This window comes from Salvelinus alpinus, chromosome 38 (genome assembly GCF_045679555.1).
Source record: "Salvelinus alpinus chromosome 38, SLU_Salpinus.1, whole genome shotgun sequence".
Lineage (NCBI taxonomy): Eukaryota > Metazoa > Chordata > Actinopteri > Salmoniformes > Salmonidae > Salvelinus > Salvelinus alpinus.
In genome coordinates this window covers 3,110,009-3,120,654 of record NC_092123.1, presented here as the reverse complement: position 1 = coordinate 3,120,654, position 10,646 = coordinate 3,110,009, and the positions used below count along the sequence as shown (strand labels likewise).

The window sequence follows — 10,646 nt, the reverse complement described above, 5'->3', positions numbered from 1 at the left end:
TTGTGAAAAACTAAGTTTAAATGTATTTGGCTGAGGTGTATGTAAACTTCCGACTTCAACTGTATATAGTGAATAGGTGCCACTTCCGACACACCCTGTGAATCTTGCCTAGCTGCCAGCTGTCACTAGCTGTCATTTTTCAATTAGTTATGCCATAGTTGATGACACTTCTGACACTCCTTGAAGCATTGTTTTCCAATAACATTAAAATGACCCTCCCCATTTGATGTGAGGTGATGCCCACTTTCAAGATTTAGTAATATTTCCTGATTTAAAAAAAGTTTAATGATGAAATATGAATGTTGTCATTAACTATAAACATGTTTAAATATATAATATACCTGCCACATGGTACTAGAGGTATAAAAACAGCAGTATTTAGTTCCAGTCCAGCAAAACGAACATGATCAGAGAGATTTCTATAACTGTTAGAAATATAACTGTTTGTACAGGCTACTTATAAACCTTATCCCTATTCTGTAATGTAAAGAGTAACAATTGTAGACGTTTCATTAGTTTCGTTCCAAGAGTATTTGGAGTTCATATTCCCTACATGTGATACGCGTAACCTTAACCAAATTGTTTTTTGTGTTGCGCGTAATTCTACTTGCGCAGCTCCAATATCTTCGCATCTCAACATCCAACGCCCAATAATATGGATAGCTACTACCACAGGTCTGAACTCGCTACCCAGTACCACCCTATGCTCTCCTCAAGTGAAGGGCTGAACTGAAAAGAGGAACCTAACACGTTCTAATAAAGAAACCACAGGGATGACAAATCCGTCAGACGCAGACGACTTTATCGACTCGGAGGACTCATTTGGTGACGGCGACAAGGGAAGCAGTAGGCATTCTGCTCAAGAGACCGTCTGTGACAATCGTCATAACTTCCATGGATCTACAGAGGGACCGTATCCCTCGTCTCAGCCCAGCCCCAGCCAAGCTCAGTCCGCGTCTGCTACCTCGCCTGGTACCATGTTCCCACACCGGACACTGCACGGAGCCACCTACCCGGCCCTCGCCATCACCAGTTCGGGTCACTACATGGCACACCATCCTGTGGTCACGCAAGGCTCATATAATAGCCTCTTGACCACTACGTCACCTCAAGGCTTCCCAGCGCCCGGATATTTTTACGCCCAGCCATACGGGCATGGCCACCAAGGAGGTGCTTTCCACAAGAGCTCAGCAATGCAAACCGGGATGGTTTTTGGTAAAGCGCAAGTTTATCTCTGCAATAGGGCTCTGTGGCTCACGTTTCACAGGCACCAAACAGAGATGATCATCACTAAACAGGGGCGGTGAGTATTGACCCGTTCACTTTCTCGCTTGCCTTGCATAAGGTTAGCTAATGTCAACATAGTGGGCAAACTGCCGTACTTATTTGGACGAAGTAAGATTGACGTGTTTATTGAAAACGCCTGGGGTTTATTAACAAAATATGGCCACAGCAATAGTCCAAATTAGAATGAATTTCGTTGTCTTATTAAGTAAAGTTTTAGCGGGCTTTAGGAATTTGTAAATGAAATAAAACTCACTCTTTTTTATTCTTACAGACGAATGTTTCCCTTCCTGAGCTTTAATATATCTGGACTTGATCCGACGGCAAATTACAATATTTTTGTGGACGTCAGTCTCGCGGACCCTAATCACTGGCGGTTCCAAGGAGGACAGTGGGTACCCTGCGGCAAAGCTGAGTCAAATGGGACAGGCAAGTGATTTTACTTTTCTTGTCCCCCTTCTATTCTCTTCAAGTGAGGTTTTCTGACGAAGAAAGTGAGTAATGTCTTCAATAATTAATTTATAGGGAACAAGGCCTATATGCATCCAGACTCTCCGAACACCGGCGCGCACTGGATGCGTCAAGAAATTTCTTTTGGAAAACTGAAGTTGGCAAATAATAAAGGGGCATTGGAAAGTGCAGGGCAGGTACGTTAAATATAATCCTAATTTCGTACAGTCTCATATATATACGGTGAAAGAGGTCTTGAAAATATGCTATATTCAAGTCTAGAGACGTTTCATTGAGAGATTTTCTATACAAAATTAGTTTTTATGTATTTATCAACCATATTGTATGAAATAATTCAGAATGTATTTGTCTTTAGTGTAAAAATATATATATATCTTCAAATTGTGCATTGTCTCTAGAGATGATCACAGATGCCCCAATTAACACCTGTTTTTCATGTCCTCTGTTCAGATGGTTGTCGTTCAGTCCCTCCATAGGTACCAACCCCGTCTTAATGTGGTCGAGGTGCACGAGGATGGGGCAGAGAACGCCAGTCAACCCAGACAGTCATTTACGTTCCCCGAGACGCAATTCGTTGCAGTCACAGCATACCAGAACACAGACGTAAAGAAATTTGTTCTTTCAAATATTGATTTATTTTTTAAATTGGGGCTAGGCAAATATTTTCCTATTGGGGTAAAAGTGGTTCACAAATTTACATTAGACTAGGCTAGGCCTTTTTAATGTTTTTATTTTCTTCTTTCAGATAACACAGCTGAAAATAGACCACAATCCTTTCGCAAAAGGTTTTCGGGACAATTATGACAAGTAAGTAAAAATATATTAGCCTAGCCATTGTTTTGTTTTTTAATATCCTTACATATTTAAATATTATTCTATTGAAATTATTAGGATCACAAATTGTGACTAAAATATGAACACATTTAATGTGGTTTGTTCCGAAATTAGACTATGCTTTACGCACGACTTTTCCCCATTTATTGGTGACGTTGCCGTCACTCCTAAAACAACCATATGTTTTTTTATGATTTCTTCAATACCAGCTTTAAAGGTAAGGACTACATTATGATGTAAACGAGCTTGAAATGCATTACGGATTTGGATACGTGCATATTTTTGTCCAATTGGAAATGTATGCGTTTGTGTGTCAGAATTCCTGTGGACAGACAAGTTAAAAAATGTTGCCAATATTCTCTTCAAATATTTAGTGTTTTAAATATAATGTAAGGAACTATTGGAGATTAATTAGGCTTAATGCTATAAGACGTCCGTTAATTGTTTTAAATAATTGCATGCCATTGTTACTTCACCCTTGTGGAAGAGTTTTATTTGAGGTCTTTCTCATTTGTATTATTTTCCAATTTCCTAATTGATTGTTTTGGATGTCTCTAGAATCTACACAGGCTACGATAGTGACCGGTTGACGCCATCGCCGAGTGACTCGACCTACGCCCAGTTTGTGCCCGGTGCCAGATATGCACTTGCTAATTCTTTCCTTCAGCACCAATTCGTCAGCACGTATGCCAAATCCTGTTTCCGCCCTAGCGCAGGAGCTACGTCTGGACTAGACTATAACGTCCCCTTAACTAACAGCATGCTGTCACCGCAAACCAGCGAGGAGGACACGATGGCGGCATCCCCGAGATGGTTTGTGACACCGAACAACAACAGACTGGACTATGCCTCCCGCACAAATGACGCGACTGGAAACACGGCAACTTTGCTGTCATATGCAACAGCTGGAAAGGCACTACAGCTGTCCGCAACGGACAGTTCGGGTAGAGCCCTTACTTATTACGCAGAACCAACGGATTTTGCGCCTACCTCACCCCAGTATTGCGGTGCGTCTAGCCCGGCTCTGTCCTGCTGGACTAATGGACACGCTATTGGTACTGCGGACTTTGACGAGGTCCTCTCACTTTCAAAGGAGAGTTTGCCAACGAGTGTCTCTGAAGACGCAAAACCACAAGATATCTCGGAGTCTAGTTGGATAGAGACATCATAAACTGAATTGAAGAGATATCCCATCCTAGGTTATTGGCACCAGTCTAAATAGTCATCTGGAAATCGTTCATTCGTTTTTTCATTAGACTGCATTTTTGGATTAGCCTAGAGTGGGCTATGGATATGACTGAAGTATTAAATTGTTAACGACAAAATAGTCTATTTAAGCTATAATAATGTATATATTTAACATTAGCTGTAGTCCTACTCTAGATGTTTTAATTGAATCCTGTTTTCTAATTTGACTGATTTGATTGGTTGATTTTTGATTTGTTGAATACATTTCTGGAAAGTGTTCATGTCTTAGCCTGCGTTGAGTTTCCTTGGCATTATGTTTTATTGTGCTGGCTTTAGTAGGCTATATAGGATCCACAATGTCTTTACTAGTGCAAAAAAACAAGGTTCTGAGTTATAACAACTGTACTAAAAGTAAGTAGCCCAATGCTTCAAAACACAATGGACATATTCATAAATCATCGCCCAACGCAAAAAAAGGTGAAGAGGGAATTTGTTGTAGTCTTTGATAGGATGTACACTAATTCATTATCTAAAAATGAAGTAAAAATATAAATTCGATTAAAACCAGATGGAGAAGTTGCAATTCCTTTTCTCTTTAAACGTGTTTATACCAGGTATGATGGTTTATCAGTGTTGTTGCTGCTTTGCTTGCAGATGCGTGAACAATGGAGCAAACTGAAGATGAAAGATATTCATAAGAGGACCACAATGGACATAAGTAATCTGAACTTGTTTTTTAATCCTTGATAATGTTTAATGTGTGTATTGTTGTAGTCACATAGCTGATTCAACATCTGTATTTAACATTTGTCAAATAACTTTCATTTATTCGGCGACTATTGACGTTTTCTTTAAAAAATAAAATATTTTTGTGTTAAAGTAACTGCCCAGTGTTTCCAGATTTCTATTTACAATATGAGTAAAATACTTTTCCTACCAAAAGATGATAATTAAATATGTTGAAAATAAGCTTTTCGGTGTTTGAATGATATGGGCGTACCCCAATAACAATGATGTGGGCATATTGCTGGGGGTGTATACAGGTCATTAAAAATATTAATCACAAGTCAACCGCTGATTGGCCAACACAGCCAATGAGCCAACCTGACTTCACATTATATGTTAAAATAGTAAGCATTTTTGAGATGGGGTTTTTCTCAAATGTATGCGTTGGCGTCAAATACGAGTATAGGACGAGTCAACAACATTATTTGAGTATGAGCTAACAAACAATGAACTTTTAAGTGATATTTTCACTGGACAGTTACTTATACCGTCATTGAGGTATTTACAGAAAATTAATCTCCGTTAAACCAGAACAAAATCTTGCGCAATTTGCTCAGCTGTGTTTACATATTTACATATACCGTAAATTATTTGCAAAGAGCTTCCTATTGGTTGTTTATGATACTTTCCAAGTGGAAAACTCGGCCAAATTGGAAGTTTCCGAGTTGTCTTTCTATGAGAGATTTACACAAAGTAGTCGTGGCCCAATCCCAAACCAGGGACTGTTTACATAGCAGGTTTGGATAACTAATCTGGCAGGTTAGGATAATTAACGTGGCAGGTTGGAATTAACATAACAGGCTAGGAAAATGAGGTTACGGTTAGGAAAATAGTTAGGTATAGGCTTAAAAATATTTTAAGGATCCGCCCCTTTTTTTCAATCTTCGCCTAAAATGACATACCCAAATCTAACTGCCTGTAGCTCAGACCCTGAAACAAGGATATGAATATTATTGATACAATTTGAAAGGAAACACTTTGAAGTTTGTGGAAATGTGAAAGGAATGTAGGAGAATATAACACATTAGATCTGGTAAAAGATAATACAAAGAAGAAAAAAAACCTTCACCTTTGAAAAGCAAGAGGAAGGGCATAATGAACTATTCTAGCCCAAGCGCAATTTAGATTTTGGCCACTAGATGACAGCACTGTATATGCAAAGTTTTGAGTGATCCAGTGAAATCTTGCATATCTATTCAGAAGGTTGTATAAAGACTACCCAAATGTGCCTAATTGGTTTATTCATACATTTTCAAGTTCATAATTGTGCACTCTCCTCAAACAATAAGATCAAGAAAGCACGAAATGAGGGAAAGGCTGCTTACTTCGTCGGAGGACGAGGCTTCATCAACGGTTCAGAAATCCATATTCCTCCCTAAAATCTCACCAGAAGAAACAGATTGATGGTTTCGGCCATGGTATTCTCATTTTCCTTGTATTGTTTAACTTTACCTAACAAGCATCAGGTGACTATTTTTCAGAATACTCAGGTACTTCAATTTATTAGTTTGTTCTTGTATGACCAGAAGGCCTATTTTGTTTACAAACTTACGAAGAAGCTGTATTAATTGTTTATGTATACAGTAACTAAGATACTGTTTTAAATGGCATACAGGTCTGCTCTGACTTCACACGGTTATTGTTCTATTTAGTTATTAATACTTATTTCAAAGTGATAAAGGTCTTAGGAACATGTATATGTAAAACATTTTTTTATTCAATTTTTTTTAATGATCAGTTTTCATATGCACTTAAAATAGTAGGTACCCTTTTATTTAAATTATTATTTTGCATTTTATTTCTCAGAATAGTTCCTGATTACACTAAAGAGGGTTTTTAATCTCTCTTACTACAAGAACCCTTGGTTTGGTCTTGAACATAATTTTCAGTTGAGTTGAATTTCAAAGCCGGATAACATCTAGCTCAAAGTTGATGGAATAAGATATTTTCACTTTAAGTTGACTTAAATGGTGCAGATCTCGGTTCCTTATCGTTTACGTTCACTGCTCCTACCTCTTTGACTCATCCTACTACAGTTTATACTTTTATATAATCTTTGTTGTTTTGTCTTTGTCTATAGTTTCTCTTAATGCTATGGGGTTACGAAACAATGTGAAGCGCAAGGCCTTATATTTATTTGCTAAACAATTTCGAACCGATTTTTGCTTTTTTCACAAGTCTCACTCAATTTTCGGCTGATGCCAACTTCTGGAGATCACAGTGAGGCAACGATATTTGTCTTTCCCATGGATCTGAACGCTCCGCTGGCGTCACTACAATGAACAATACCTTTGGTGGTAATATTCTACACTCGGAATGTGACCCCTTTGGTCACTTTATTTGTCTTGTGATCAGTTACAATGACATTACGCTCATTACTGTAAACTTCTACAGGTACAACACCAAACATGAGAATGATAAGTTGCTTGAATTTATAGAGAAACTTATACTTCATTGGTTATCTACATTTCTTGAATTCGTTAATATTGATAGGAGGGGACTTTAACATTACTATGGATAATTCAACTGATAGATGGCCCCCAGGTAGGCCAACCAATCAGAATTTGGGTTTAATACTTTTTATGTTAATGTTTGATCTTACTGATATATGGAGAGAGAGGTTTCCGGCCGACAGATCATTCACTTGGAGTAACAAAACAGATTTCAGACAATCCAGAATAGATTTTTGGCTTATATCCAAATGTATTGATAGTGAGTGTGTTACTACAAATATTTGTACTACTCCCCTCACAGACTATAGGGCCATTTACATTGATATCAAAATATTTACCCCTGATACTAACCTTGGTAGAGCATCCTATTGGAAGCTAAATAGCTCATTATTAAATAATGATATAGTTAAGTTTGAGGTTAAAGATCTGCTTTCACACTTTCGGGAAAGGGCTTGTGAAGAAAAACCTTATTGCAAGAACTGGGAGCACTTCAAATTTGAGGTGTCCAAATACCTTAGAAAATATGGTAGTAATCTTGCTAAGACCAGAAGAGCTGAGGAGGAAAAGGTGATCATTAAGATAACTTCCTTTTCTCAGAGGTCCCCAGCCGGCCTCTCAGGGGAGGAGAAGATGGAACTAATTGAGTTACGAAATAAACTGGATAATATATATACATTAAAAGCAGGAGCCTTTATTAGATCTAGGAAAAAATGGATTGAGGAGGGAGAACAGAATTCATCCTATTTCTTTAGAATTGCGAAATGTCACTCTAAAAATAACACTATCCATAAGTTAAACATTGATGGTGTTATTACAGATGACCAAAAATGAATCACTAAATACTGTAGCAATTTTTACAGAAAATTGTATAGCTCTACGTACTGTCAGGAATCCACAGATATGTTTTTTGACTCACTGAATAATGTTCACTCTATCAGTGATATAGAATCTAAACAGTGTGATGAACCCATCAAAGTTGAAGAGATTATAGAGTCTATCAAACATCTAAAGAACAATAAATCACCAGGTGTTGATGGAGTTACATCAGAATTTTAAAATTATTTTCTGAACAAGTAGCTCCCTTCCTATTTGAAGTCTTTTTAGAGAATATTAAACACAATGTTCTCCCTCCTACAATGAGTCAGGGGTTAATAACACTGATACCTAAGCCTAAAAAAGAAGTGCTGCTCATCGATAACTGGCGTCCAATTTGTCTTCTTAATAATGACTATAAGATTAGCCTTAGCCTTACTACTTGCAAAAATAATTAAAGAAGTCCTGGATGCAATCATTGATGAAACACAGTCTGGCTTCATGAGGAACAGACATATTTCTAACAATGTCAGACTAGTATTAGACATACTTGACTACTCAGACCTAATAACCGAGGATAGCTTCATATTATTTTTAGATTTTTATAAAGCATTTGACACAGTAGAGCATCAGTTCCTCTTCCACTCCCTTGAGAGATTTGGCTTTGGGGATTCTTTCTGTAAGGCTATTAAGACTCTCTATACAAATGGTAACAGCTCTATCAAATTGAAATATGGCACCTCACCTAGATTTGAGTTAAAGAGAGGAATTAGGCAAGGTTGTCCTATCTCTCCGTACCTGTTTCTATTAATCACCCAACTTCTTACAAATTCTTTAAATAATAGTCCTGTACAAGGTATTTCCATAGCTGGTAAAGAAATTATTACAAGCTAGCTGGCTGACGATACTACACTTTTTCTGAAAGATGCTAACTAAATTCCCATATCGATCAATGTGATACAATCAATTTCCAAAGCGTCTGGTCTATATCTTAACATTGATAAATGTGAACTCGGCTGTCAAAGATTGTGTGACACCTTCAAATTATGGTATTCCAGTAAAAGAAGAACTTACATATTTAGGCATAACCATTACAAAGGATCAGAAGTCTAGAGGCTTACTAAATTTGAACCCTCTTATTAAAAAAACCTAGAAGAAGCTAAATTAATGGCTACAGAGGGACTTATCTTTATCTTATCTTATCTCTAATAACCAAGGCTGAAGGTATCTCTAGACTAACATATGGCGCTCTATCTTTATATCTGATAAAATAACGTATATGTTGAAAGATAATGATTAAATAATTCCACTCTGAAACCTTATAATTGTATGAAATTGATTAGAATCATAAAATGATAATCTGATGATGTGTGTAGTTTTAGTCAGAATTAGATTAAATAATGTATCTGTATAGTGGAAAAACACAGATTGTCTGAGCAAGGCGTAGTTTAGGATTTGAACTTGTATGTGTGTGCCGAAGAAAAAACCCGAGAACAATTCAACTGTGTTTGGACCGACCTGGCTAGGCCTCTGAGAAACTTATGATAGCATAGGTAGTACTTCTCAAGGTTTCCCTAATCTCGGGGGAATGGAACTGTCGGCTGGGTAGTGATAAACAGTGGTGAGAACTATGGAGAAGGATAAAACTCACCTGTTTGTGTGTATGTATGTGCGTAGGATACCTACTGTTTGTGTGGAAGTATGTGCGCAGCTATAAAATGGATGTCTTTGTATAATGGACTTCAGAGCATTCTCGTGAATAAACTGTACTATCTTTTTGCATAAGCTGAGTCGTTGACTAATTATTATTAAACCCATGGTCTTACAGATCTCGGGGATTGGTCAAAGCTATTGATTGTCAATTATTATCATTGGGATTGAAAATTCTCGTGACAATTACTTGACAGTAAAATAAGCAAAGAAATAGACCAGATGTTTTTCAACATTCTGTGGAGAAACCGTACCCATTACATTACGAAATCCGTTGTAATGAACACTCATGAGAATGGTGGGCTGAATTTTCTGGACTTTACTACCTTAAATAATACTTTTAAGATCAATTGGATAAAACAATTCCTAAGAAGACCCACTTCTATGTGGTCTTCCAGTGAAACTTTCTGCTTTTCATCGGCAGGTTTTCTTGTAATGGTCCTTAATTTATAGATATATTGTATAAAAATACTTCCTTGTTTTTAGAATATTGGTTCCGAAATAATATCCTATTGGTGAGCCAACTGGTAAATGCAGAGGGTCTTTTACTCAGTTATAAGGAATTCTGATTACTTTACAAGGTCCCTGTAACACCTAAAGATTTTGCAATTGTTTTAGATACCATTCCCTCAGGTGTTGCTTTATTATTCAGGAACGTGTCAAGACCTAACCCTCAAAGCCTACCTTCCGTTGACCCTGTTGACTCATCAGTAGGAAAGATTTGTTTCTCTTTTGGTCCATTCAACAACAGAGCGATACGAACCTTGTTTCAGCAGGATTTTGTATCTAAGTCGCTCTGGATAAGAGCGTCTGCTAAATGACTTAAATGTAAATGTAAATGTATACCTTATGTCATGCCTTATTGGAATGGATTTATTGATAATATCTGTTGGGAAAAAAAGTTTGGATGTTGCCACACACATACCTACTTGTTAACCAAATCAAGGAAGTTTCCTTTAAAATTATTCATAAATATTATCCTGCCAACCACTATATGAAGAAGTTTAAGGAAAACATCAACTAAAATGGCTCCTTTTGTAATGACCATCCAGAAACAGTGTTGCATCTTTTTTGGCATTGTATTCATGTAAGAAAACTGTGGCAAGA

The 10,646-nt window shown here is 37.2% G+C and overlaps 1 protein-coding gene across 1 annotated transcript; it reads left to right on the top strand.

Annotated features, from left to right (window-relative positions):
• The first annotated feature begins 293 nt into the window (after positions 1-293).
• On the top strand, positions 294-4,660 carry LOC139566331 (T-box brain protein 1-like). Its single transcript, XM_071387448.1, has 6 exons — positions 294-1,303; positions 1,559-1,713; positions 1,810-1,931; positions 2,206-2,358; positions 2,501-2,562; positions 3,148-4,660. The coding sequence occupies exons 1-6, from the start codon at positions 774-776 to the stop codon at positions 3,758-3,760; spliced, it is 1,635 nt and encodes a 544-aa protein (XP_071243549.1). The 5' UTR covers positions 294-773; the 3' UTR covers positions 3,761-4,660.
• Positions 4,661-10,646: the final 5,986 nt, after the last annotated feature.

Excerpts from the sequence above, each read along its gene's own strand:
- LOC139566331 (XM_071387448.1), top strand. The coding sequence starts at position 774 with ATGACAAATCCGTCAGACGCAGACGACTTTATCGACTCGGAGGACTCA. Across the intron at positions 1,932-2,205 it reads CATTGGAAAGTGCAGGGCAG|ATGGTTGTCGTTCAGTCCCT; the intron begins GTACGTTAAATA and ends TCCTCTGTTCAG. Across the intron at positions 2,563-3,147 it reads TTTCGGGACAATTATGACAA|AATCTACACAGGCTACGATA; the intron begins GTAAGTAAAAAT and ends GGATGTCTCTAG.